The sequence below is a fragment of the Nannobrachium achirus genome (assembly GCF_963921795.1).
Source record: "Nannobrachium achirus genome assembly, chromosome: 22".
Lineage (NCBI taxonomy): Eukaryota > Metazoa > Chordata > Actinopteri > Myctophiformes > Myctophidae > Nannobrachium > Nannobrachium achirus.
The window spans coordinates 31,527,301-31,550,205 of record NC_137829.1 but is presented as its reverse complement, the minus strand read 5'-3'; the positions used below and the strand labels follow the sequence as shown (position 1 = coordinate 31,550,205).

At 43.4% G+C, this 22,905-nt stretch overlaps 1 protein-coding gene across 5 annotated transcripts in view; it reads right to left on the bottom strand.

Annotated features, from left to right (window-relative positions):
• hps5 (HPS5 biogenesis of lysosomal organelles complex 2 subunit 2) overlaps positions 1 to 21,627 on the bottom strand; it is a 40,680-nt gene extending 19,053 nt beyond the window's left edge. For 4 of the 5 annotated variants that reach the window (XM_080753754.1, XM_080753757.1, XM_080753756.1 and 1 more), the window contains exons 1-13: positions 21,514 to 21,620; positions 17,407 to 17,519; positions 16,686 to 16,796; positions 12,396 to 12,460; positions 10,618 to 10,810; positions 9,099 to 9,229; positions 7,597 to 7,848; positions 7,073 to 7,144; positions 5,679 to 5,767; positions 5,104 to 5,282; positions 3,706 to 3,864; positions 2,885 to 3,044; positions 367 to 499 (exon numbers count right to left, since the gene is read on the bottom strand). In XM_080753754.1, coding sequence (XP_080609880.1) covers positions 367 to 499; positions 2,885 to 3,044; positions 3,706 to 3,864; positions 5,104 to 5,282; positions 5,679 to 5,767; positions 7,073 to 7,144; positions 7,597 to 7,848; positions 9,099 to 9,229; positions 10,618 to 10,810; positions 12,396 to 12,460; positions 16,686 to 16,796; positions 17,407 to 17,514 — 1,652 coding nt within the window. In that variant the 5' untranslated portion in view covers positions 17,515 to 17,519; positions 21,514 to 21,620. Of the gene's footprint in view, positions 1 to 366; positions 500 to 2,884; positions 3,045 to 3,705; positions 3,865 to 5,103; positions 5,283 to 5,678; positions 5,768 to 7,072; positions 7,145 to 7,596; positions 7,849 to 9,098; positions 9,230 to 10,617; positions 10,811 to 12,395; positions 12,461 to 16,685; positions 16,797 to 17,406; positions 17,520 to 21,513 lie in introns of all 5 variants that reach the window. The other variant, XM_080753755.1, reaches the window with a different exon arrangement.
• Between the last annotated feature and the right edge of the window lie 1,278 nt (positions 21,628 to 22,905).

The window sequence follows — 22,905 nt, the reverse complement described above, 5'->3', positions numbered from 1 at the left end:
GACACCCTCCTCCTCCCTTGATCAACACTGTAGGCTAAATTAACCTGCTCCTCCATCAAAGTTCAAGAAATGACAAATTAAAGTTCATCCTACATGATTTAACGTGACGTCTCCATCGCACTCCGTTTGAAACGTTGCCTTTCAAAGCAAACGAGCAACTCCGACAAAAGTTACAAGTAGCAGTAGGTATTCCATGGAAGCCAATAGGAACAGCACTTGAACGCATAACATTTGAATCCCTTTAGAGCGAGCAAAACCACATAAATAAACCGGAGTTTTGCTTTAGCAGTGAGCTAAATCCTTAGCAATGACATAGGTCATAGGGTAATTATTTTTGCCTTGAAGTAGCCTATTAAGGATGCTCACCTGTCCCTGACGGCCTGTAGGGCGATGCGAGGAGGTTTGGAACGGAACGACAGAGGAAGGAACTGGCCCGAGTCTGACCTCTCACTGACCTCTGACCTCTCATTGACTTCTGACCGCTCACTGACCAGGAGCTCTGTGTGATGGAGGACACACACACGCACACAGACACGCACAAGCACACACACACGCACACACACGCACACCCACGCACACACCCAATGGATGGACTGCTTGAAAATGTGATGGTAGCAAACTGAAAGGTATAAAACAAACGAACAAACAGCCACAGATGGTAAAATCAATCAAAGACATTGATCAGTGATCAGATGGTGATTGGTGATCAGAAAGGTGATCGTATGCAGAATGTAATGGAAGGACAGAGAGGTGGAAGAGAGGACATTTTATCATTACAGGATGTTGGAAATGTCAAATAAATTGTATAATTGATTGATTGATTGATTGATTGGTTGATTGATTGATTGATTGATTGATTGATTGATTGATGGATTGACAATACAATCATCACTTTGCCCCTGACATCACAGAAACAATACAGAGGTTGACACTAAGGTCTCAGAGGCACTTGCCCATTGGGCAAGTACAGGTCATGTTCTACTTGCTCTCAGGTCATGCCCACTTGCCCGAAAAGTAAATCGTCCATTATTAAATGATAGGCAAACTTATTGATCTCAAGTCTCCATGGGGTGAGTATTAAAGGAGTAGTTCACCCCCAAAATGACTTTTTTCTATTGATTACTCACACCATGGAGACTTGAGTTCAATAATATTTGTTTTGTATTCATCGCATTCCTAAGACAAAAATGTGATTATAGTCAATGTACAAATTGCATTTGGGTCCCCATGCGGAATCAATGGGGGGTACATTTATTGTAATACATTTTTTGTCTAAGGAAAGTGACAAAAAATGTAAAAATATTATTGAACTCAAGTCCCTATGGTGTGAATAATCAATAGAAAAGTCATTTTGGGGGTGAACTACTCTTTTAACCCTTAAGTTCTGTTCAGATTCACTACACCTTCGTTCTGTTCGGGTCATTTTGACCCGGTGGATATTTGGTTTAAAAGAAACAACACTAATATAAATTTTAACTTAACAAATCATCATGATACATTGACTTTGACTCAATACCAAACAATTCATATGATATATTTGGTAAATGTTTGCATTTCTGCTTTGCTATATCACATTAAACACTGAAAGAGCTAGGCGTTTTTACTGATTTAGCTGAAATCCATGTAAAAAAAAACGACTTCATTTAATACTGGGCAATATTGCTCATGCTTATAGGAAGGGGGGGAGGGTTCGGAATGGGGCTTCGGAAGGGGGGTGTTAGAAGTGAGGGTGACTGTGTGTCTGTGTTTTGGCATAATACTGTGTATTTCTGTGCTTCCGGGTCAAAATGACCCGAACAGCACTTAAGGTTCAAAAAATATGAGGGGGGTGTAGCATGGGTGTAGTGCAAAAATATTTTTTTTACATGTTTATCTCAGAAGAATCTTTAAGGCCAGTGAGTTTCAAGTGGAAACATTTTTAACTTCTACCTTTTTTTTCCAAATGAAAATGTAAAACGGGTCAAAATGACCCGAACAGCACTTAACTCACTGAACGCCATAAACGTCTTATACGTCTTTGGACCTCGGTGCCATAAACGTCTTTTACGTCTTTTTAATTAATCAAAAGTTTTTTAATTTTTTCATAATTGTAATTTCAAAAAAATCGCTCTAGAAGTTGGCCATATGCCTCCGTGACCTGAGCGATACGGCCGATTTGACTGTAGCACCAGTGTAACACAGTCCGGCGGAAAATCGGTATAGCCGAAGATTGGTTCCGGCCGTTTAAATGTTATCTAAAACGTTCGTTTATACACTTTCCCGTGCATCCCTGACGAACTATAAGTACTCAAAAAACGCAGAAAATTCTCAGGATTCCAGCGGTGCCATCCATTCTTCTCTACCTATCCTTGATCGCGATCGCCAGGGTTCCGAAGTGTGTAGCATGCTAGCTAAAAGGCCTGGCCAAAATGTAAACAACAGGCCCAAACCAAAAAAAAGATGGACGTCTTCTTCCTTCTTCTGTTAGTTGATCAGATAGTAGGAGACCACCCTCTGGTGGTTTTCAAATGGTATTGCACTCCAGATTGCACATAGGGCCCATCACAGCACACACATATGATGATGATCAAGACATCTTACACATGTTCTATTGAAGCCCAAATCTAATGATAGGATATATATATATAAATATACATGTTTTCCTTTGTAAGAGGGGTAGTGTGGCTTTCGATAGAAGCATAGATTTATATATGTAATTTAAGTACAAAATATGATTTTGGCCCCCATAAAAAGGCAAAATTAAGCAAAATGGCTGGCACCAGTTTTGTAGATTTTGAATAAAGGGTGGCATTCACTGAGTTAAGGGTTAAGCAGCAGTTTGTCCATGACTGTACCTGTGTTACCTCTCTGTCCCCAGCAGAGGGAGACCTTAAGCAGCGGTTACCTGGGTCGAGCTGCTCGTCTTCCTGTCCAAAGCCGAAGTCTTTCAGCCGCTCCTCCTCCGACACCGATTGGTTGATGAGGGAGCCGCTCTCCTCGTCCGATTGGCTGCCTCTGCGGCTGATGACCCGGTAGATGCCGCAGTCCAGGACGTTGAAGCTTTCCTGTCGGGCCAATCACACGACACAATTCATGACGGGTTTACACGCCCGTCTGTAGAGAATTACACAAGAACATTTACGCCAAGAACATGTTCATATTTTAGTTGGCTGTATCTCACGTCCGTTGCTCTCTTTCCACATTTTTGGTCAGACATGTTATATTCAATGGCTCATAACTAGAGAACAGATGGTCAAAATGAAAAAAATAATAATAATAAAATAAAAAAGGGTAAGGAAAGAGGAAAAAACGCTGTCAGGCTGGGATTTCTACTATGTTTTCTATGAGAAACGTTACAGCTTGTCCACTTCCGTCCGTGTAGACCTGTACACATTTTTACAGTCTATGGGTTTGCCGCTCTGACATCATGCTCTGATGTCACTGTGATGTCAGGGGAACCACTCTACCAGAATGGGTTTGCCGCTCTGACATCACACTCTGGCATCCTTTTATGCCCATATATGGAGTTCCCTGATGTCATCAATATTAATGACCTCGCCCTTCAGGGTGAGGTCGCTTGTCACCCTGAGAATATTAGTTTATTTACTCTGGGAGTGAATGCGTTAATTTGAGGAGAAAAAGGGTGAACAAATATATATGGGTTATAATATATATATAATAAAAAACTATGTTTTTATTCACGAGGAGGTCGTAGGTGAAACGTACATGTGAGCTGATGCTGCTCCTGCGGCTGCTGGAGGCGGAGTCTAGCGGCTCCAGGCGGGCGATGACCTCATCCAACTGGCAAATCAGCTCCGAGTGGGCGGCGGCACCCAGCTGGGAGCGCAGGAAGTCCAGGCGGTCGATGGGGACCGACTTCCTGGCCTGGAAACAGGAAGAGGAAGTTTCTACACACAGATAATACATTCTTTAATAATAAACACCTCTATCCTGAACGTTCTAACCTTCATGACATTTCAAACCAGTGCCATTTTGTTTTTAAATTAAGAAATAGGAGTATCTTTATTTATTTATTTTTCTTAAAGGACAACTTTGTTTTTCTACAACACGGCTTTGATTGATTGATAAGAAAAAAAAAGTACAGTTTCATGACAGCACAAATCACTGGTACAAGGTCAACTAAAAGGAGATCCTAGAAAGCCTTGCGGCTTATTTACACAGGAACCACACTTTATGTATCTCATATAACATTGAAAGACAGAAGGATAGAACATAGTACTTTATCTAGGATAACATCAATTTCAAAAGCAGAAAAAGCATAACATCAATTACAAAAGCAGGAAATGGGGGGGCTTAGTCTATTTACAAGTCACAAGTAGCAGCCGCCTGAAGGTGACTTTTCATACCAATTTTGAAGGAGGCTAGGGATTTACTCTAGCGGAAGGGCTAGCTGAAGGGCGTTCCACATGTTGGTGGTATAGCTGGGGAACGAATAAGAGCTTTGTTTAGTGTTAAATCTACGTTGAACATGATTGGTGGAGCTGCCTCTGGTGTTGTGATCGTGTACATCCTTGACCTTTAGGAAGTAGTTTGTCATGTACATGGGTATCTTGGAGGTGTGGTGTATCTTGCAAGATGCTGTACTCTGTCAGCTACTTTGAGCCAATCCACGCTTTCGTGGTGATGATCGGTAAGGTGGGCCCAAGGAGGAAGACCAAGCACGACCCTTCATATTCATATTTTAGATGAGTGTTAAAATGTTTTTTTCATTTACTGCTTTCTATTGTTTTAGCGATTTAAAAAATGTTGATTGCTCATTCATTTCAGTGGGTGGGAGCATGTGTACAAGTGGCTAAATATGTATTTTTTAGAAACTTAATTATCATTCACAATATGTGTGTCTCTCTAACCCCTGAGTTACTAGGGCCCAAGGTGGAGGGGCCTTAATTATTTTATACTTTAGCTATTGGAAAAATAGCAGATATACAAACTCACAGCGTGGCACCGAGTGCCGCTGTGAGCTTGTAGATCTGCTATTTTTGCGTGCGTACCCTCACAGCCGTCACCACAGTAGGGAACATGCAGCCGTGTGTGTGTGCGTGCGTACCCTCCCAGCCGTCACCACAGTAGGGAACATGCAGCAGTGTGTGTGTGCGTGCGTACCCTCCCAGCCGTCACCACAGTAGGGAACATGCAGCAGACAGCAGCAGCCAGGCTCCAGGCCTCTCGTCTCAGCAGTCTCTCCACGCAGCGCTCCACAGACACCAGGACCAGGTGGGACAGACGCCCGTCACCATGGAGACAGAACAGCTCGCTGCGGTACACCGCCACCTCCACCACGTCTGGGGGGGGGGGGGGGGCAGCCAATCAGCACGTCAGCTTCAATTTAACCCAACCAATCAGCATGCGTATTCAAAGATTTGCAAAAAAGAAAAATTGAGATTTTTCAAAAATAGCAGGTTTGTGTGTGTCTGTGTCCAGCTGATGCTAGTAAGTAGTCGACGGCCGCTCATTAACGCATCAAAGGCAGGCAATTATGTCTCTGCACTGTCAACTGGCTGCTGTTATACAGGCCTACTTTTCAAGCAGACTGGTTAATTGGTCTTTAACTTATTTTGTTTCAACTTTAAGGAGTGCATTTCTCCTTGTGTGACAGTCAACACAGAAGAATCCCAGGTCTAAATTATCAGTGACACAACCAATAATAATTCATGACCCCTCTGACCTCCGACCCTTACCTGAGATCTCTGACCACAGCAGAACCTGTCCACTGCCAGGGGTCAGGATGTAGATGGCTGAGTGAGTCCAGGTCAGCAGGTGTTGTTCTCTGGAAGACAAGACAAGACTAAGATCTACAACTTAATGTAAAAGGTGGAGAAAGTAATATTTTTTTTGCAACATGAAAAGAAAAAAGAAAAAATGGTAAGCTCTATATTGTGATAGTAATCATTGCTATAGTGTGTTTGTTCAGTAACTGTGTTAAAGGTGATACACCATGAAATTTCACTTTTCCTATTTTAAAACCTTTTTTTGGGGTCCCACTAGCACCTTCTATCCTCACAAAGTCCCATTTCTGACCGTTGGTCTTTCTCTGGTTTTGGGAAGGCGGAGGTTAAAAGCATCCCACGGGTTCTCAAAACAGGCTGTCTAGATTTGCTGCCGTCGCTGACGTCATCGACGGCCGTTTTTGAAGATTTTTTTTTCAAAAAGATTTTGGGGGGGTGGCGCAGTTCAGGCCAAAGGTGGTACTGCAGCTGAAAATGCTCTGAGAGCCATTCAAAATGAGAGAGGCTCTCTATTCAGGAGTGGTAATTTAGCCTCAAACCTTTTGAAAAACGTTTTTGGGACATAAACAATATGACATAAATACTTTTTAAATGCATGGTGTATCACCTTTAAATAGCTCTATATTGTGATAGTAATCATTGCTATAGAGCAGGGGTGGACAATTATTTTTTTCCATGGGGCCACATGAACAACAGAAAGTATTGTGGAGGGCCCGGCCAAAAGGCAGTGCTCCCCGCAAGATGTGCTCGCTGCAAACTGAACACACGGCTTTACCTCCGACTTCAGTAAATAAATACTTAGCAGTCCAATTTTTAATGAAAACCCGGCATTCGGCATCGACTTTTCTTTTTTTAGCCGAATCTATCTAGCCATTTTACGATCCAATGATCACACACGTGCTGATGTACGCATTGTGTCCATATGTATATATAAAACGTCAAAATAAAAGAAATGCAGCTTTAGTCCATGCATGAGGTAAAATTAGAAAATGTGTTTATTTTGTAATTTGCCATTAACCCTACAAGGGCCGGTCAGAGTGAACCAATGCCACAATGCCCAGGTCTGCTATAGAGTGTTGGTTCAGTACCAGAGTTAAATCTAAAGGCTATGAGCTTGTAGATCAGTCATTTTGGAACATATTTCACCAAACAGAGCCACTTAGGAAATGATTAAATCTAGTATAGTATTTAAACAATGGCATCGCTTGCCAAAAAGAACTGATCTGCAAGCTCAACAGATATGTTTCAATATTTTCTTTGACACCGTCATACCATGGCATATTAATAAGCTTCACTGAGTTGATTGAATGCAGAAAATCAGACTTATGAAACACGTTTTGAGTTACCCCATGTAGAGCAGCCTGGGAAAGGCCATGGACTGTGAGCTCTTCTGTGCTGGATTGTACCGTGGTTCACTTCTGTTGGGAGAGAGAAAACGAATGAGTGTTTTCTTTTAAGTCACCGAAATGATGTCTGAATCTGTGTGTTTACAACTAACTAAAATCACATAGAAACTGCTCCTCATAGCTCATGTCTCCGCCAGGCAGTGCTTAATTTGTCAGTGAATAGGTGCCGGATCCCGGGCTGCACACATAAACTTGGAAGCAACTTGGACTACTCATGCATAGAAGGAAGCATGAGGTCAGTCCGTTGTTTCCCCAGGCGCGGCAGAGGGAGAGCAGAGCCCAGGATTACATAGGCAATTGGCACTGGGTGAAAAAAATGGGTTAGAAAATCGTGGGATAAAAATTATATTTAAAAAAAAAAAGAGGTGAGGGAACATGTTCCCCCTTGTTCCCCCTCAAAATAAGCACTGCCGCCAGGTCAGGTAAGTTATTGTGGGCCAGCAATCAACAATAACAACAATAACCTGTAAGTGATGATTGGCAGAGGAGGACAGGCCAGCAGCTGTTTGAACTGGTGTGTGCTGAGCACCTCTCCGCTGAAGGAGGCCTCCCAGACGCGGGACCCCGGCCGGGCGCAGTACAGCAGAGGAGGGGGCTGCTGAGGACCCCCCAGGGCCCCCAGAGGACCCCCGGACCCCCCGCCACGGCCCTGAGGGAAGAAACACGCACCGTATTCACCGTCACGTTCCTTGTTCCCCACGCGCCAGAACTTTTCCCTGGAGACACAAACACAAACCCAGACACAAACGCAGACACAACGATGAATTGAAACTTCCAACCATTTTCACCTCAAGGTCCATATTTCCTTCTGGGTTCTAGAAGTTAGTAGCCTAGCCTATGTCTTAGAATTCCCCTCTGGGTTGTCACATACAGATCCATCTAAAAAAATTGAATATTGTGTAAAGAAGCATGCAGATGCCATAGAACTCCAATTCATAACTGACTTTAGAAACTTCCCACTGGACTTCAAGCAACTCTGACTTCAGAAGGTTGACATTTCTCTATTATAAATCCTCGTTTTGAGAGGTCTCCTGTAATGTATTGTAATATTGTAATGTATTGTAATATTGTAATATTTTGAAATATGGACTTTTTGATACATGAGCTGTATGCCATATGAGTTCAAATTGATGGACGATGAACACGATCACCGTGCATGCCGCGGTACATGTCCCGCTGATGTGTTTCAAAGCTACACGCTAGCTAGAAGCTAGCCATGTAAGTGCCGATAACGCTAAGCAGGAAAAGGAAACAGAGACAAATTTAAAATGGAAGCAGGCGGATTGGCTGTTTTTTGGCCTACTGACTGTTTCCGAACTCGAGCTGGAGTGTATAGAGCGGATCCACTCCATCGCGGTTTTCAATTAAATGAAATAAGAGATATCGCGTCAATCTCGTCAGTGGCAGCGAACACGTTGGCGCCTGGATGAGTGGATCACAGGTAACTGTGACCTATAGATAAATGTGTCGGTGTCACACAGGTAGCAGTGACCTATAGATAAATGCATCCTTACTTGTCGGTGTCACACACAGGTAACTGTGACCTATAGATAAATGCATCCTTACTTGTCGGTGTCACACAGGTAACTGTGACCTATAGATAAATGCATCCTTACTTGTCGGTGTCACACATGTAGCAGTGACCTATAGATAAATGCATCCTTACTTGTCGGTGTCACACAGGTAACAGTGACCTATAGATAAATGCATCCTTACTTGTCGGTGTCACACAGGTAACAGTGACCTATAGATAAATGCATCCTTACTTGTCGGTGTCACACAGGTAACAGTGACCTATAGATAAATGCATCCTTACTTGTCGGTGTCACACAGGTAACAGTGACCTATAGATAAATGCATCCTTACTTGTCGGTGTCACACAGGTAACAGTGACCTATAGATAAATGCATCCTTACTCGTCGGTGTCACACAGGTAACAGTGACCTATAGATAAATGCATCCTTACTTGTCGGTGTCACACAGGTAACAGCGGCTCAGTGATGACACCAGCAGACGTCCGTCATGGTAGCCCAGCTGGACCACTCGGGAGTCCACCGTGGTGACGGTCTGGACGGGGAACATGACGAATGACGACCCCTGCTGGTCATTCAGCCACACAGCAAGAACAACAATATAATAAACATTAAAAAGCAGAGCAGTAAGTGATTTCTTGCCTTTTTTTAACCCATTAACTCATACTCCGCGATCCCCGTAGAAACCGTAGATTTCCCGCTGTACCGCGGTGCCATGCCCGTAGATCCCGGAAGTTTAATTAGCTTTAATCATTATGAGAGGATTAAAAGTATTATCGCTGATTTTCGCTGATTCTGGCTCTTTAGGCCCCCCCCTAACTGTATCTGGTCATTTCCGGTCTGGACCGGATCTAGCTTTCCGTATCCGGTCTGAGCCTGGGCCATAGTCCCGCCTCCGTTAGTTTACATTGTAACAGAAGAGAAAGCTACTCGGCGATGGAACACTCGTTTTTCAATCGGATTTTTGCGTTTGGAAACTTTGATCCAGTCTCTACACGCCTGGATTATGATCCCCGCACAGATCGTGCGTTTTGTGCGCGAACGTGTCCACTTGTTACCATAACGCACAGTTGGCTTTTTTCAATGTTTTTTCATGTAAACACTGGCGGATAAGCAGGGATACAGCGTGGCAACGGATATGTCTATTTCAATGGGGGGTTTTTTATTCGAAAGCTTGTCACCGAGTCTACACGTCTACTAGATGAGTCGCGCACAGATTGTGCACGATGCGTGCGCGTGCCCACGTTAAAAGGTAAGGACAATTTGGCAGCTGCTTACTACAGCTATGTTTAAAATGCCAGCAAAATTGTTAATAAGGCCTGGAATTTTTTTATACTTTAGACATTGAAAGATAGCAGATATACAAGCTCACAATGCGAGATTTACATTTACATTTACATATACATTTTTAAAGCGAACATTTGTAACTCAACTTTTGCTTCGGGGGGTCCCTGGAAGCTAATATTTTGATATGTGACCAATTACATATAATTGTGGGGGTCCTTGACATGAAAAAGTTTGAGAACCACTGATCATAGAAACATGAGTTTTTCCAAAACCTTAGACGGATTTGGAAGAAATTTACAGATTTGGGTAAAAAATTCAAAGTCTTACACACATTTTCAAGATAAAAAAAAGCAGATCTACAAGAATATAGAATTGGGTAAACAAATATTCCAAGACTTGCACAACATTTTCAAAAATAGCAGATCTACAAGCTCGCAGCGCAGCACTCGGTGCCGCGCTGTGAGATTGTAGATCTTAAATTGTTTAATAGTTAAAGCATAAAATAATGGTTAAAGTGGTCCCCCCCCCCCCCCCCCCCCACCCTGACGAGCACTAAGAGTTGAGGCCCTCAAAATAATTTGGGCCCCCCCCTCCCCTGGGGGTCCCGACCCACAGGTTGAGAACCACTGGATTAGATGATAATAATAATAATGACGATGACGTCACCTTGCCCATCTTGGAGGAGGCGGCTCTCAGGAAGGAGACCTTCCCCAGCGTGTCTCCTATGAAGACCCTCAGACTGGAGGAGTCCCAGGCCAGAGAGGTGACGCTCTGGCCTCGGTGTTCCCAGGACAGCGAGACCCTCTCTGGGCGACCCCGCCGCTCCTGCTGCAGCTCCCACACCACCACCAGACCCTGGCTGGGAGGAGGATGGAGTTAACCCATTTAGGCCTGAACACATTATTAAGCAATATTTTATGCTTTAAATATTTAAAAAAAAGCTTGTAGATCTGCTATTTTTGAAAAATCTTGAAAATTCGTTTCTGTCAGTCTATTCTCCGTGGTGGGAAACCTCTCAGCACCCCACCCACTCTGTAAAATACATTATTTTTGTCATGAAATAAAATGCATCCAACTCGTCCGCCGCTTATTTCCGGGTTGTGAACCGTTGTGTCTGCGGTGGCCGCTGGGTGGCTCGAGGTGGTTGCGTTTTATTTCATGACAAAAATAATGTATTTTACAGAGTGGGTGGGGTGCTGAGAGGTTTCCCACCACGGAGAATAGACTTTCAAGAACGCAAGACTAACTTTGGTTTGGTGAGTAGTGAAGTATTTTCTTTTTTTTTTTTACTCAAGTTGAGCGCTCGCAGGGGCTGAGAAATCCCAGTCTAGTCATTTAGCGACAGGTCTGCTCTGGACCAGAGCTACTAAACCCCCTCCCACACCACCACCAGACCCTGGCTAGAGACAACCACATTACACCACCATTGCACCACCACCAGACCCTGGCTGAGGAACCACACCCTAGTTATTACACCACCAGACAACAACTACAGGTTAATACACCACCGCCACTAAGCCCCCTCCCACACTTGTAAACACTGTCTGGAGCAGCCTGCCTTCAACACGATCTAACTTTACATGGGATTATCCAAACTGGAAAAAGAATTCCCTGATTTGTCAGGCCGTGAAATGATTACATGACATCAGTGTGCATCTTTTGAGACCATCGATGGCTGGATTGGATCGACCGACGTATATTTTTCTATATTTGTTCAAAGGATAGTGAAAAATGCTGGCAGAGAGAGATACATAAATGTTGGCGGTAAATGAGTTATAAGCCTCAACAGTAATGTCTTCAGTAGAAGCATCAACAGTAGTCTCGCCTAATGCGGACAGATAAGTGACCGTTAGGTCACATGTAGACATACTGTGTACCGCTTTGCGTGATTTTAGGGGAAAATCTGTAGGAGCAGTGTCCAAAACGTGTTTGAAAAAGTCGGCCTGATGGTGGCGCTAAATGGGACAGATCCATGTTGATGACATGACTCTAGACATAGTGTGTACCGCTTTGCGTGATTTTAGGGCAAAATCTGTAGGAGCAGTGTCCAAAAATGGGTTTTGCAAGAATCGGCTGCATGGTGGCGCTAGAAGAGGGCAATGTGAGAAATGAGGGGTGGAGGTTGTGGTTTGGCAGGCAAGGAGTGTGAGCGCAAAGTTTGGCATGGATAGGGGCAATGGTGGTGGAGATATGAGAAGGGGACAAGTGTGACGTGACGTGACGTGACGTGACTGACAGACAGCCGGTGGAGGTTTTGATAGTAACAATGTACTGATATAAAATAAGATATCTGAACGGCTACATATATTTTATATACAATTAAAATGTCGTGAACCACAGTTACAGGGGGGCTAGCCCAGGCTTTTCTTCTTGAAATGCCTGGATCCCGAGGCTACATCAACAGTAATGTCTTCATTAGAAGCGTCAACAGTAATTTCTCTCACCTGGTTGCGACGGCGATAAAGTCTTCATCGTGTGGACAGCAGGACACCTGCGTGATGGAACCCTCCTGAAAGACACAACCGCACACGGTTAAGCGTACATTAAACCAGTGGTTCTCAACCTGGGGGTCGGGACAAATTATTTGGAGGGCTCCCCAGATGATTAACTTAATGTGCAACATTGTTTTCTCCCTCAAAAGTAAACAAACCAACATAAAGTGTATATGGAGGGTATCTGCACATTTCTGAAGTGACAATTGAAGTACTTTTTAATACCTCTAAAATGACAGATTAAACATTGGACAAATTGTCACAACAGAACCATGTTATAAAACATGTAATGCCTCAACTCTTAGTGCTCGTCGGGGTGGGGGGGTCCCCAGTTAAAATATGATTATTTTGGGGGTCACAGCCTGAAAAGGTTGAGGACCACCGCATTAAACAAGCTGTGCGCCATTGCCAGCCGTAATGATGTCTTTTGATTTCCAAGCGAGCTCAAGGCAAAAAGGAGGAGGAAGATAAGAAAACAAACAGCGTGCGACACCAAACCAGCAGTCTGTTTAACAAAATCACATCTGGACAATGCGATCAAATAGGGTCCTTAGAAAATATAGTCACACACGCCCTATGACTGAGAACACACGCCCTATCCTTTTTTGTTACCTCCTCCCATGAAATGCTTGTGGATGGGATAACCTCCAGACTCTATACTGCAGTTAGTTAGCTGCATTAGAAGGCTGGCCCCAGGCTAACATAATCCTACCTGCCAAAGGGGAGTCCACTGTTGGCCACTAGAGGGTGCTGTTCACCAAGCCATGCAGCCAGACTTGGTCTCTGGCTTGTGTATGAGCCTGCAGGTGTTGTCACTGACATGATTGTGTGTGTGTGTGTGTGTGTGTGTGTGTGTGTGTGTGTGTGTGTGTGTGTGTGTGTGTGTGTGTGTGTGTGTGTGTGTGTGTGTGTGTGTGTGTGTGAGTGAAGGACACACACCATTGGCTCTCATTGATTCATTTTGTAAAAATGTCTGGAGCAGCCTGCATTCAACATGTCTTTACATGGGATTATCCAAACTGAACATTGATTTATTTTCAATATACACCTTTGTGCACCATCGATGGCCAGATTTGATCAAAGCATTTCATTCTATAAGTTTTCAAAAGTAATTAAAAAATCAAACCTCGGTTCGAAGTGAAGCGGTGAATTTTTATCCTATGTGTTCTAGAGCTATGAAATCTGTGTTCTAGATCTATACATTCTGTGTTCTAGATCTATACTTTCTATGTGCTTTAGTTCTATATTTTTATGAATTCTGAATGAATGAATGATTTTATCTGGAGGGCCAAATTGTCATGTGAAGCTTGACCAATCCTCAATTCTGCATGCACGGGACATGTACGGGACAGACAAAGCCTGTTCATTCTGGTCTGGAATGACCATATATGGATATGTACGGGACACACAAAGCCACTCCTTGGAAGCCGCTTTCACCTCTTCAAAAAAAAAAAAAAAAACCTGGCTAAGAGATAAATAAAGCTGGCAGAAAATGAGTTAACTATGTAATTAATATCCCTAACCCCCCGGCTCCACCGGCGGCGTCGCGTTGCTCTGCGTCGTACCGGCTTCATTGACGCCGTCACATTGACGTCCGACCGGCTCCACTGCAGCGCAGCGGCTGTGTATTCATTCTATGGCCAATATAGCCCATTTCCAAAACTACATGAAAATCACTTTCAAACAGGAATACAACTATTTGTGACCTGAATGTGAACGTATAGAGCACACTGTGCTCACAGCAGAGAGCAGCAATGCACCACGGACCACTTTGTTTTGTCATGATTAAAGCCTATGTTGTATAATTTTATCAAAGAAGACCGCTGTAATTACATAAAAAAATATGCTAGGATTTCTGGGACATCTAGTCACCCTTGTGAATGACGTGAATGGATAGCCAACAGCAGAAAAGCACGTATGTAGCCAACATTTAGATATACAATGCATTTATTCATATTTTATACATGACTGGACGTTGTGGACGCCGTCAAAAAATTGAACCGGGGCGATTTTTGAGTTTGGACGCCGTCAAGCGAGCGTCCGACGCGGACGTTGACGTCGGCAGTGGAGCACCCATCATTGATTAAAACGGGAGCGTTCCCAACGTTGACGTTGACGCGACGCTCGACGCGCCCGGTGGAGCCGGGGGGTTAGAGTCCCCCTTTATGTTTTGAGGTGGACATTTAATAATTCTGGGAAATTGCAAGTGTGGTTGCCTATATATTGTACACTATTAAGCGCTTTGCACACAGACACGTTTTTCAACCATTGCATTTTTCTAGTTATTAGGGTGGTTGCTTAACAGGGCAACACATTATAGTCCTGGGGAAACTTTATTTCTAGGGTAACCTTTCCGCCGCTATTGGAAATTGACAGACAGACAGACATCTGTCTGACAGGGATAGGGAATCAATAGGGAATCAATGGGAGTGGGAATCAGTAGGGAATCAATGGGAGTGGGAATCAATAGGGAATCAATTGGTCGAGCTTCACATGACACAGTGACGTGCGCGTCCTGCGTCAAAAACGCGTTCACGTCGCCCAGAGACGCATTCACGTCATGGTGTGGGGCGGCTGTAGCTCAGGAGGTAGAGTGGGTTGGCCAATGATCCGTGGGTCGGAGGTTCAAATCCCAGCTCCTCCTGTCAACATGTCGAAGTGTCCTTGGGCAAGACACTGAACCCCACGTTGCCTCCAATGAGTTGGTTGGTGCAAGCTTGCCACCATTGGTGTGTGAATGTGGGAAGTGAGGACGCTGGCGTCGAATGTTCGCCGCTTCACTTCCCAATGTATGAATGAATGAACCATTGTAAAGCGCTTTGAGCACTTGGAAAAGCGCTATAAAAATGCAATTCATTCATCATGGTCCCGGGGACGTGCCTCCATTGGAGTCCATGTTAAAATAATTTACCACGTCGTGGTAAAAGAAAAACATTTTAAAAGTCCACAGACACCACCATTGTTCATGGGTGAAAGCATCTTACTTTACCCTACGTCAACACAAATAAAATCCGCGTAGAAAGTGCTGCACGGTTAATCGTTTTCAAACCAAACTCGCGTCCCCCGCACACATGTGAAGTGAAAGTGACATTTTTTTGCCTTGATGAAACTTAAAGGTGATACACCATGAAATTTCACTTTTCCTATTTTAAAACCTTTTTTTGGGGTCCCACTAGCACCTTCTATCCTCACAAAGTCCCATTTCTGACCATTGTGTCTTTCTGGTTTTGGGAAGGCGGAGGTTAAAAGCATCCCACGGGTTCTCAAAACAGGCTGTCCAGATTTGCTGCCGTCGCTGACGTCATCGACGGCCGTTTTTGAAGAAAATAGCCGATCTACAAGCTCACAGCGCTCGAAAACATTTTATTGAGGACTCGTAAAACCTTTCTGGGACCCATTTGAATGACCACATGTGGGTCCCGGGACCCATTGCATTGAAAACCTAATAACATCACTGATGACAGCTTACTGCAGAATTGCAGAATATAGTCACGTCAGCAACCACACTTGCAATTTCCAATTGCATCTTTTCTAGTTCTTTACTACTACAGCTCCCACAGACAGAGGCCCTACAGACACCACCTTCGCTTGTGAAAAGTGAAAGTTTATAGCCTGATTTCAGACTCAGCTCAAGCCTTAGTCTGAAACTGTGCCCTATTCTGAGCGATTTATGGGGGAGGGACTTTTTTGCAAGCGTGCACGCACGGTGAACGCGACGCACGGTCGCGGCGTGTGTGTGTGATTGTGTGTGTGTCTCTGTCTGTGCCAGTGACTGCTTCCACACAGAACTGCGACCAGAAACATGTAATCAACTTTAACAGCTTGGTGAAATCAGCACGTGCTCGCGTGTGTGTGTGTGTGCCTGCCTCAGCCTGCCTGTGTGTGTGAACTTTGTTTGAATCATTTCAACTGCTGCGCGGATTGGATATTCCAGACCAGAGAAACAGTCCACTCTGAGAGTGGGATGGGTCTATGGTCTGGAACCAGGCAAGAAAGTTTATGAAGTCCCTAACCCTTAAATTCAACAAATTATTTCAATGGACTAAGATGGACAACACCAAAGGCCAAGTCCCAAGTGGCCCTGCTCCTAAAATGACAAAATTCCAGGCCTGGTCAGTAGTGCAATAAAGTCAGTAGTGTAATGATGTCAGTACAGTTATTCAGTGCACTAATGATGTTAGTACAGTAATTCAGTGCAGTAATGATGTCAGTAGTATAATGATGTCATTACATTCAGCTCACCTTGTGGGTGAGGATGAGCCTCTGCTTCCAGCCTTCTCTCTGGATGAGATGAAGACCTCCTGCTGACGTCCCCAAAGCCAGCCACTTCCTGGACACCGCCACGCACGTGCACTGAAACATGAGATGAACACGTGCACTGAAACATGACATCTATCCATCCATCCATCCATCCATCCATCCATCCATCCTGTATATAGTATATCATAAAATAATACAAATCATAAAGAAAATCATAAAATACAATAATGCATGAAGGGTCTTTAGTTCCATAAATAAATGGGGTCCCCACTCCCCAGTCATAGTTTAAACCACTTTAAACCTATTTAACACTATATTATAAAAATAGCTGATGTACAAGGCGCTATGAGCTTGAACTTGCTGCTTACATAATCTGATCAATAATAAAGTATTCAATCAATCATAATCAGACGAATGAGCTTCAGCTGGACACGAACACTTGCCCTTTGCAGTGCTCAATTGGAAACTGTCTCATTTCTCTCCAAACGCCCTTGAATATGATGGCATTTTTTTAAAGATTACTGTGATCAAACAATGAATGTATTATAATCAATTAATTCCTTAACGGCAATTAATAGATTTTAGATTAATTGTGAACATCCCTAATAGCTGACCAACAATATAGTATTCAATCAATCAATACATCAATCAATCAATCATTCATTCATTCAATCAATGGATCATAAATCCTAATCAGACATACCTTCAGTCTCCCAGAGTCCAGGCGGAGCGCTGATAGAAGCTGATCCAGACAGTCGAACTCAGCCAGGACATGGGTGTTGCTTTCTGGGACCACCGAAAACCCAGGCATCCTGACTGACAGACAGACAGACAGACAGACAGACAGACAGATAGACAGATAGATCAGATATTCAACATGTTCAGGCCAAGGACCCCTTAGTTGAGAGAGAGATGAAGCAGGGACCCCCACAACCTTTTCATAGATTCCATAGTTTCATTGTTTGATAGCACAATCATCTGTGTATTTTGGACTCATGTCAATTGGTGTTTTCAGATACAGACACAGACACTCTGTACTTAGTCTGCTCTTTTCCCCCTCTACACCAAACCAAGCTCACAACGCCTTGCGCTATTTTTGGCTAAAGTTCTGAGAATATGGACGTTAGGGTTCAAGTGGTTAATATAAAAAAGGAGAAAAAAGGGTTTCTAACACACAAAGATTCTATGACCCTATAGGCTCGTAGATCTGCTATTTTCAGAGCACAACACCAAACATACAGACACTACACCGTCTCTCTGCATTCTATGACCCTATAGGCTTGTAGATCTGCTGTTTTCAAATATGGAATGGATGTAGGTTTAAAATGCTCATATGAACTCTAGTCACTATTTGGGGGTCTTGTTCTCATAATGCTGGTTGCTTATTTCTCTCTGGATTTCACACACAGCCCTCCTGATTTCACTCAGCTGGGTCGTATCACATGACTCAGCTGGGTCGTATCATGTGACTCAGTGCTCCCTGCAAATTGATGGGCTATGACTCCACTTTAAGCTTTTTAAAGGTGATACACCATGCATTTAAAAAGTATTTATGTCATATTGTGTATGTCCCAAAAACGTTTTTCAAAAGGTTTGAGGCTAAATTGGGAGTCTTGTTCTCATAATGCTGGTTGCTTATTTCTCTCTGGATTTCACACACAGCCCTCCTGATTTCACTCAGCTGGGTCGTATCACATGACTCAGCTGGGTCGTATCATGTGACTCAGTGCTCCCTGCAAATTGATGGGCTATGACTCCACTTTAAGCTTTTTAAAGGTGATACACCATGCATTTAAAAAGTATTTATGTCATATTGTTTGTGTCCCAAAAACGTTTTTCAAAAGGTTTGGCTAAATAAAAAAAAAAAAAAAAAAAAAAAAAAATCTTTTTGAAAAAAATAAAAATAAAAAATGAAAAATGTTCAAAAATGGCCGTTTGACGTCACAAACGGCAGCAAATCTGGACAGCCTGTTTTGAGAACCCGTGGGATGCTTTTAACCTCCACCTTCCCAAAACCAGAGAAAGACACAACGGTCTGAAATGGGACTTTGTGAGGATAGATGGTGCTAGTGGGACCCCAAAAAAAGGTTTTAAAATAGGAAAAGTGAATTTTTATGGTGTTTCATATTGTGTTTCACCAGAGACTGGCATTTAGCAGACGCTCTTAATCCAGAGCGACTGGAGCAAGGTTAAGCAAGGCCATCGAATGGGGGAAATCTTGCTCTTTCGAACGACCGCCAGTTCGACAAAGGAGCGTCGGGAGGGTTAGCGACTCACCCCACGGAGGTTAGGTTTAGGGTAAGGGTTAGAGTTGGGTGTCGAACAGATGGCATGTAGTAACAGCGAAGCTATCCCCATCAAATGCATAGAAAAATTCATCTAGAAAAGAGAATGTAGGTACATCAAGTAAGCACCTATTCAGTTAAAAAAAAATGTTTGGATGACAAAGTGTAAAATGGCAAACAAGATATTTAATTTGTATTCGTACTGTTTCAATGCCAAAAGAGACAATTAAAATGTTCAATCGCAATTATTCATGTATGGCGATTTAATCGCCAACTTAGATTCAACTAGAAGCAGTGCTCGTCTGAGCTCAGGTCTCCACCAGGTCAGGTATGTTATTGTCTCCTGGTGGTGCTATAATAGGCCAATGTGAGAAGTGTGCCATGTCTTCTTTGGCCTTTAACGGCAATGTGACACTGCATGCATGATTTGTTTTACATAAGTCAGCCACCTGGTGGCGCTATAAAATGCAGATATGAAAAAAGGTTTTTCCTTGTCCTCTAGGGAGTGCGCATACAACGTTTTACACTGATCATGGAGTTATAAGTTAAAACACGAATCGGCCTGTTAAAGCGCCACCATGAAGCTGATTTGAACATTTTAAAGTGGCATTTCTTCCTCGGCTTGTTGGGAATGTGCATGCTCAGTTTCACCAAATCGCACGCTGGCTGCCTTCATGATTTCAGGCATTTTATTCAAAACTGGCCAATCAAGCAAACTTTGGAAGCCAATCTTAGCCAATCAGGATGGAATATGGAAAATTGGACAGATCCATGTCGATCACATGACTGTAGAGATACTTTCTACCGATTGGCGTGATTTTTGGACAAAATCTGTAGGAGTACTGGCCAAAAGGTAGTTTAAAAATAAATCAGCCTCCTGATGGCACTAGAACAGGCCCATGTGAAAATGTGGGGCAGTCGGGCAGAGGTTCTGAATTAGCATGTGTGTGCAGTTTGGCAGCGACCGGGCCAACGGCGCCTTAGATTAGCAAACAGACAGACGGGTGGACGGACGGAAACATACTCTCCCTTCCCTTCGTCCTCTGGAGACAATAATCATGACAGACAGCTCTACTGCTGTCCTTTGAGCTGTCTCTTCTATAGTACAGTGGTTCTCAATGGGTCGAGACCCCAGTTAAAATATGATCATTTTGGGGGGTCCCCAGTTAGAATATGATTATTTTGGGGTGGTCCCCAGTTAAAATAGGATTATTTTGGGGTGGTCCCCAGTTAAAATAGGATTATTTTTGTGGGTGCCAAGTTAAACTATGATTATTTTGGGGTAGTCCCCAATTAAAATATGATTATTTTGGGGTTTGCGGACTGAAAAGGTTGAGAACCACTGCTCTAGTAGATAGCCTATCTTCCTCTGGGAGGGTGGGAAAATCCTACAACACTAGAGCTCAACATTCCAAGCCTTCACGTCACTCTAACCAGCCTACTGTACAAACACATCTGTCCAAACGTACAGTGGTGCAAAAAAGTACTCACATTTTGTACTTAAGTAAAAGTATCAATACTACTATATAGAAATACTCTGTTACAAGTAAGAGCCAGGAATTTAAAATGTACTTGAGTAAAAGTACAAAAAAGTATAGGCACCAAGCACCAAAGCAAAAAAAGTAAAAGTATAAAATGTTTGAAAATAGCTGATCTAAAAGCTCACAACGCATCGCCATCTGACGCCTTGTGAGCTTGTAGATCTGCATTTTTTTTATATATCCTATGTGTCAAATAGGGTTGGATCTGAGAGACTGAGATGTATAATTATTGGAAATTGGAAATACTCAAGTAAAGTAGCCTACAAATACCTCAAAATGATGCTTAGAGTAATTAAGTAAAAGTACTTAGTTACTTTACGCCACTATCATTATAATAAGAAACGATAAAACTCTTAATAAAAAACAGTAGCAGTCAACCCAGTCATCATGGTGACAACAACAACAGCAGCATGGATCAGATTAAGCTTGATTTGTTTTGATTTGATTGGCAGCACATTCACTGCATAACATCACGAGACATCATCTGGTCTGGTGACTGAGAGGCGTGTTACACCGACACCGGTGTCCTGTGGGATGCTGTTACTGCAGAGGTCGCTGTTATCTTATCTTGTTATTATGTGTATCTGCCACACACACACACACACACACACACACACACACACACACACACACACACACACACACACACACACACACACACACACACACACACACACACACACACACACACACACACACACACACATGTTATCATTTTGCGAACAAGCGGCCGCTTTGCACACTGAATATACTGAATTGCACAGGTCACCACATTCGGTGCGACACCACCTGACGTTACTTTGCTTTTGGAGAAGTAAAAGTAAAAGTTTTTCCCGGATTCGTCTGTCTGTCTGTTTGTTGTGTTTCTGTCTCCATAAACAACACCACCAATGACATGTTGTATTAAACTGTGTGTCTAAATGCAGCGGTCCAGAGATCATAATAATACATAAAACAATAGTAAAAATAAGCAGCATTTCTTACCTTGTTTACGTCTCTGAGCTGTTTGTGCAGTAAACCCGTTGTGTAGATTTATAGATCCATGTGAGTGTCTGTTTCACTTCAATCACATTCAGTCTGAACTGATCTCTGAGCTCGGAGTGGACGAACACACACACACACACACACACACACACACACACAGTGGCGTGCGTTGCCAGATTTTAAGGAAACAAGCAAACCATGCATCAGGAGTGTTTGTCAACCCTCCTGAATCCAGTCTCCTGAGTTTCGACCCCATCTCCTGCAGTGCTCCTGAATTGTCATTTCTCCTGAATCTCTCCTGGATGTGGTGTCAAACTCCCAACATTCCCAACACTTAAAGTAGCCTACAGCTACTTCAGTATAGTGACATGCATGGGTCACCATCCCATTCGCCTAAAACATATTCGCCTCAACACATTTGGTCCTTTCGCCTGGCACTTTCGCCGTGAAGGAGAGTCTTTTCACCACCCTTGGAGAGCCATTTCGCCTAAATGTTCAAGGGTCTGGCTTTTTATCCATTTTGCCTGGCTTAAAATGTTAAGTCGAGTGTCTTTAAGTAGGCAACGACACTCAATGCAGCGCACTGGCCGGGCTGCCACATGTCTGTCTGTGTGTCAGAGAGACAGATAGGTATATAGACAGACAGACAGACAGACAGAATTTGGCACAGAGCAGAGGAGAACACACAGAACCAGACACAGAAAGTTTATGCTTGCGGGGTTGATCTGCGCGCCTCCCAACAGAACAATTTTGATCCTATATTTTACAAACCTTCTTCACCATAAAGCATAGCAGCAGCAGTAGGCCTATGATAATCTTCCAAATCAAATGCTATGATGTATATCGGGACATTGTGACTCATGACCTATTTGCGCAGTGCACGTTGGACGCACCTGATTCCAAAGCTCTTCATACGGAAGAATGTGAAGCATTTGCATGGCTCTTATCTCACAGTTATGCCCTATACAAGTGCAATGCATATTTGACCCCCCAACCTGACAAGCACACATGTACAGTCTGGTGGCGAATCGGCCAGACAGGGTGGGTGAAAACACTCTCCTCCACGGTGAAAGTGCCAGGCGAAAGGACCAAATACGTTTAAGCGAATACGTTTTAGGCGAATATGCCTGACACCGTGACATGATGTAGGCCTACTAAGTTACAACTGGAAAACAAAGCCCCCAAAATAAGCAACAATTGTTATTATCGTTGTTATCATCATCATCATCATCATCATCATCATCATCATCATCATCATACGCCACAATGCCACATCAATCATGATAGGCAAGCCAGTGGGCCAATCATGTGATGTCTCTGCCAGTGTTGTAGTGCTAAATTTGGAAGTGTGGGCACGCGCACGGACGCACGTGCGTGCACGCGCATTGACGC